Source organism: Chinchilla lanigera, unplaced genomic scaffold (assembly GCF_000276665.1).
Source record: "Chinchilla lanigera isolate Chin_1 unplaced genomic scaffold, ChiLan1.0 scaffold00864, whole genome shotgun sequence".
Taxonomy (NCBI): Eukaryota; Metazoa; Chordata; class Mammalia; order Rodentia; family Chinchillidae; genus Chinchilla; species Chinchilla lanigera.
The window spans coordinates 1-5982 of NW_004956265.1; the positions used below are offsets into that span (position 1 = coordinate 1).

The 5982-nt window shown below is 50.6% G+C and overlaps 1 protein-coding gene across 1 annotated transcript; it reads right to left on the reverse strand.

Moving 5' to 3' along the window:
* Positions 1 to 354: 354 nt before the first annotated feature.
* On the reverse strand, positions 355 to 5982 carry LOC102015474 (CSC1-like protein 1; the record flags this gene model as incomplete). The annotated part of the gene is given in 7 exon segments (XM_005415187.2): positions 355 to 417; positions 1027 to 1113; positions 1242 to 1348; positions 3413 to 3566; positions 4688 to 4825; positions 5715 to 5848; positions 5922 to 5982. Coding segments are annotated over 7 exon segments (744 nt in total), but the record flags the coding sequence as incomplete, so codon positions are not given.

A 5982-nucleotide genomic window follows, 5' to 3' on the forward strand; every position in this document is an offset into this window, starting at 1 on the left:
TGGCCTCGAACTCATGGTGATCCTCCTGCCTCAGCCTCCCAAGTGCTGGGATTACAGGCATGCGCCACCACGCCTGGCTCTGCTGCTGTTTTTAATAACTCTTCTCCTTCCATGCTACCTGGCACCCCAAGCCCTGTCACTTCCTGCCTCTGTGGCTGTGCTTAGCAAATTTCAAAGACTGACAGTGCTAATACTTGAGATTTGTCCTAAAAATGGCCCATGTGCATCCCAGATACCTGGATAGGGGGAGCCTTGTACCTGATGGCTGAGGAGGAAGCTAGGTCTAAAGCACAGCTACCATGCACGGAATGTACTCTAGAATGGGGCTCCAGGACCGACTTGGCTGATACTTACTCCAACCTTATAGAGCCCTCCGAGGAAGTGTTGTCAAAGAGCCACCGGAAGAAAAAATCCAGGCTGAAAAGCAAGTATATCTTGTAAGAACTGCTTCCTTTTCTATCTTCCCGGAGCTTCCCTCCTCACTTCTTTACTTCTGTGGTGATGGGGATGGAACCAAGGGGTTTGGCAATGGTTGGAAAGTGCTCTGTCAATGGACCTGGACATCAGGCTCAAAGAGTATTTTTCAAATACTATATGTGATCAAAACTCAATTTCATTTTGCACCACTATAAAAAGAGGCTGAATTTTGAAATCTACCATTGTTTTCTCTGATGCCACTTACACAGTGTGACACATAGGCAGCTTTTAGGGAAACTCTCCTCCTTGAGTTAAACACAGCAATGATTAGAATCTACCAATGTGTGTGTGTGTGTGTGTGTGTGTGTGCGCGCGCATGCATATACATGTGTGAGCGGGTGTGGTCACTATTAAGTTTGTGTGTAAGCTAACCCTTCACCCCAAGAAAGATCATATTTCCAGAAGAATCAATGGGCCAGCACAACTGCACTCCAACTGGTTACTACAGGCCCAAGAGTTGTTTCCAAATCCGTTTCCATTCCCCTGGTAGCAGTACTCTACAGATGTAGCCCTGATTCTGAGCTTAGGGCAGGAGATGGTGGGATATACCTGGTGAGGCCAAGGGAGGGCAGGATCAGCACCATGAAGATCAAGAATATGTAGACCTTGGTCATCATGTTCCAGTTTTCCCCCGACCTGCAGGAAACCAGAGGTCAGCACTCACTCCAAATGCTCCAGGTGCCTCAGTGAGGCCTGCCTTGCGCCCAGTGCCCCAGCTGTCGTCCAGAGTCCCCCACAGGGAGACCTTGAGACTCCGCACTCACTTGGTCCAGTAAGAATCCAGCAGCGTCGAGTAGTAGACAATGGTGGGGAGCAGGGCTGAGAAGGACCAGAGGAGGAGGGTTGGGAAGAACTGGCTGATGATTGGGTTCTGGAAGACAAGGCCCAGCAGAGAGAGTGGGAGGGTCTGTGCAGCGTGGCACTGAGGCCATGGCCTGATGGGTCAGGGCTCAGTGGGCTCCAGGAGTAGATTCTGGTCTTCCTCCCAGCATTGTGTGGGCACAGACCTCAAATGGTGGCTGAATAAACAATAGCACTTGATAGTACTATATAGCTCTGTAGACCAAACAAAGAACTTTCAGGTACAGTGGAGCTCCACTTATGTGACAGACCAGATTAGGCAAGAGTTTTCATTTCCTATAGAAAACCAATGGCTAACACGCAGGGTTAACTGAGTGCTTTGGCCAGGCTCCTCTCTAGGACACTAGGCCAGCTGTAGCTTACTGGGACTCTGTGGTCAATCCCAATCTGTATATGCTAGTTCCAGTTGATATTGTCATTTTGTGACTTGATTAACTTATTTTCACTGATTAAGTGAACATAACAATATATTCTCTTTGAAAACTACATTGGGGCTGGAGGTAGCTCTGTGGCAGACATGCCTAGCATGTTTACGGCCCTAGGTTTGATGTCAAGCACCACAAAACAAAACATAAAACACAAAAAACAAAAACCACAGACTCTACCACTGAGCTCCCCTGACCCCCGGGCTAAATTCCTGCTTTGCTTCAGAGAAGAACAAACTGGAGTCACAAATAAAAAATAAGAATGTAGCTCATATAAAACAGATAGAGGGGAACTAAGAAGCAGACCTCTTCCCTATATCAAAAGACTGATTCAGTGGTGCAAGTTTGGAATCCCAGTACTCTGTGAGGATTAGGTAGGAGAACTGCAAGTCTGAGTCTAGCCCAGGGCACTTAGAGACTTTGGGAGATCCCATCTCACAGTGAAGAATAAGGAGTGTTAAAGATGTAGCTCAGGGGCTGGGGATTTAGCTCAGCAGCGCAGTGCCTGCCTGGCAAGCGCGAGGTCGTGAGTTCTACTCCCAGTGCCGGAAAAAAAAAGATGCAGCTCAGTGCAAAGGCCCTTGGTTCAACCCCTAATACTGGGGGCGGGGGAGAAGTGGCACAGAAATGATGGCATTCTTGCTGCAAATTGAAACCTCACTGATAATGCCTACTTTTGTAGTTTTTTACTATATATCAAGTCAGATAAGAGCATCAACTATACACTAGCTCCTCTGCCATCTCAATGACCTGAGGGGTGTCATGTGGCAGGTGTTCTAACTCCAGTTCTGGGATGAAAACTGAGGCTCAGAATTCATCAGTCAGGACCTGGGCCGCAGGGCTCCCACCCAGGGTACCTTGCTGGAGGATCATTAACAAAGTGCCAAGTGTAAGAGGAAAGAATAATAGATTCACAGAAGTTTCTCAACAAGCTTACAAAGAGAAACCAATGTCTCTTGCTACAGATGCTCATTTAGGGAGGTTTAGCTCTTATCTCCTTGATTCATATTAGCTTGTTTAGTTCTGTTTCGGAAATGGAGTCTTGCTGTGTTGTGTAGAACTCCTAGGCTCAAGTGATGACCAGCCTCCCGAGTAGCAGGGATTATAAGAGCACGCCACCACACCCAGCCTTCTAAGGTGCTTTGAAAACCATCCATCATTATTTATGTACAATAAATGAGTGTGTAAGAAGATTATCAGAAAATGAAATGCAAATGAAATCATTCATGCCACCCCAATCAAGAAAAATCTTCTCATTCTTTCCCATCCCTTCTCCCTAGTATCTAACATACACATGTCATTGGCATGTCACTAGATCCACTGCTCAGAGGCCATTTTCTATCATGATATAATTATAAACCCCTCATGTCTGTCACAGTGTATGAAATGTTTAATATATGCTTAACATTCTATCAGACTAAAATATCTCATTCATCTCAAAAGATCTCTCCTTTTTAGTTTGATTCCATCCAATGAGAAGGTATGTATTGCATTGCTCTAAGGCATGGTAATAAACATGACCACGCTTTCCTCTGCCTTAGAAGTGCAGACCTGAGCTGAGTGCTTGGGCTTTCTGTTTCAGCACCCTACAGGCCTTGGCCCTGGTTCCTCCCCAGTCACCATGCCTTCTTCCTACCAGCGTCACTCACGTTCAGTGCATGGATGGGCTTGGTGACATTGAACTTGTCTATGGTGGACAGGATGATGGAGGGTGTGGTCAGGAAGAAGAGCACCATGAAGAGGGTGAAGTTGATGCTGAGCCACTGTAACCACCAGCGGAGGCCCTGGACAGAGAGGTTCTTCCTGCAGAGGGAACACGGTCCAGAAGCTTCTGTCCCTGGTGCAGGCCACCAGCACCAGCTGTACTCTAGCTGAGGTGGTCATGTCTGGTTCAGGCAAGCCAGAAGTCTTGCCTAGGGCTCTGGTTGGGGTTCATGTAGGCCTTAGAAGGAAAGGCACGTCCTCGGCACTGACTTTCAGCTACCATAAGTCCAACATCCAGGTCGTAGCCACAGCCCAGCACAGAGCCTCCCCACAGAGATGTCATGAGCACCAAACTGAACAGAAAGCTCCTGCACAGCATTTCCTGGACATCTGTGGTGCCTCACAGCACCTTCCTCCCAGTGGGCCATGGGCTAGGGTCAGTGGGGAGGCAGGCAGGGATAGTGGGACATGAGCATGGCTAGACCCAGCCTTGGCCCTGCATTCCCACCTGGAACAGATCCACACATCAGTCCCATGCTTGGGATACCCTGCGAAGCAGTGAACAAAGCAGTCAGGGCTGAGCTCGAATTCAGTGGAGAGGAACACCAAAACTCATCTGTGCGGACAGCTGAGGCAGCCCAGGCAGGCCGACATGCCCCAACCTCACCCATGCCCCAGACACAGCTCAGAGCACTGGTAGGTCCCCAGCCTGCCCTAAGGCCATGCTGTCCAATACGGCAGGCAAAAGCACAGGTGGCCATTGAGCACGTGGGACATGGCTGTTACACCTAGAAGCTGGTGGAAGATTTTGAAGACTAAGTATGAAAAGAAGAATGTGGCTGGGGATGTGGCTTGGTGCTGAGCACCTACTTGGCTTGTGTTCCATCCCCATACCACCAAGACAAAAGAGTCCATGCTGACATGTTAAAATTGAGATATTATTAAAATTCCTTTCAGTCATTTCCTTTTCTTTGGTATCAGCGCTATGAGGAAATAGAAGTGGTATATGCCCACCCCCCCAGCCCACCCCAGTTTCTGCTGGACAGCGCTGCCTGGTGAGTAACACACCGAGAAGCTCAGAGCACCCCCAGGCTGGCCCAGAAGACCCCAGGAGCTCTGTGGAGATTTTCACTGAATGTCAAATTACAGCTGGTCTCCAGGGGACAGTCAGCCTCTCCAGGAGCCAGGCCACCCTCCACCCTGCCCAGACAGGCCCTCACCAGCAGATGTCCTGGGGGTAAGCAGCCAAGGTGACACTCCACCTGGAGACCTGGAGCTCTCTGCTGTAGGAGGACGGCTGGGGCTCACCTTTGCACTGAAGGCTCTGACACTTGCAGGCTCTGAAATCCTTCAGGATGCTGCCAGGAAATGCAGAGAGGAGAAGTGAGAGGCTGGTTCTGCTGCAGCACTGTGCATAGGAATGGCACAGGCAGGGAAAGTGGAGCCTTGGCTTTGCTGCTCCTTTTACAAAGCTGATCTCGTGGAGGAGAGGTCATGCTCGGCTCACTATGGCCAGACTGTGCTTCACGCCCCCATCCCCACGAGCATTTCATATCTCTGCAGGCTCAGCAACCACGCTGTGTATCAGTCTGTCTGCCTCCAGCTCCCAACTGTGTGCGTGTGACACACAGCTCCTTGAATCCACCCCATGAGGCTGCTGTGACAATCTTTCTTTTCCCAGCCATGACCTGGGCTTCACCCCACAGAACTCAAGGCCCTGGAGCACTAATGAGTGCTAACATGGGGTCTTAGGCACATACGGATGTCCACAATGAAACCTTGGAGCACCCGTGAGCCCCCACTGTGAGGCTCTGGAGCACCCATGGGCCCCCGCAGTGAAGACTTGAGTCACCTATGGGCCTCCACTTTGAGGCCCCGACATCAGCTGGTCTCCACAGTGAGGCTCAGGAATACCCACGTGCACCCAGAGCGAAACTCTGCAGCACCCATGTGCTCCCACAGTGTTGCCCTGGAACACCCTTGGGCCCCACACAGTGAAGCTCAGGAACACCCATGGGTCTACACAGTGTGGCCCAGGAGTACACTTATGTCCCCTAGTAGGTCCAGGACCACCTGTTGTCCCACCGCAGTGAGGCTGTTAGGGGCTCCCATAGTGAGCCTTGTCCCTTAGAGTCACCCACATGCTGAGCTCCCTGTGGAGTGAGGGCAATACTATGTCTACCCATGGACACAGGCAATGATCCACATGGTGAGAGTTAGGTGAGAGGCTGGGCAGGCTCCACTCACTAGGTGGCCATAGACTTCTCTCGGAAAGTGACGAAGGCCATTCCCAGGGGCTGGTCCTGGACCTGGCACTCTTCCTCCGTGATTCTCTCCAGCAGCTGGTTGTACAGGCGCATGTAGTAGGCGATGGCATCCTCCTGTCAGGAGACACAGCCTGTGAGAGACATAGCCCTATGGGTCAGGGAACCTGTACCAGGCCTTGCTGCTTACCCGCTCACAGCCCCACATTTCGCAGCAGCAGAACTGGCCACAGGGCTTGGGGTTGACGAGG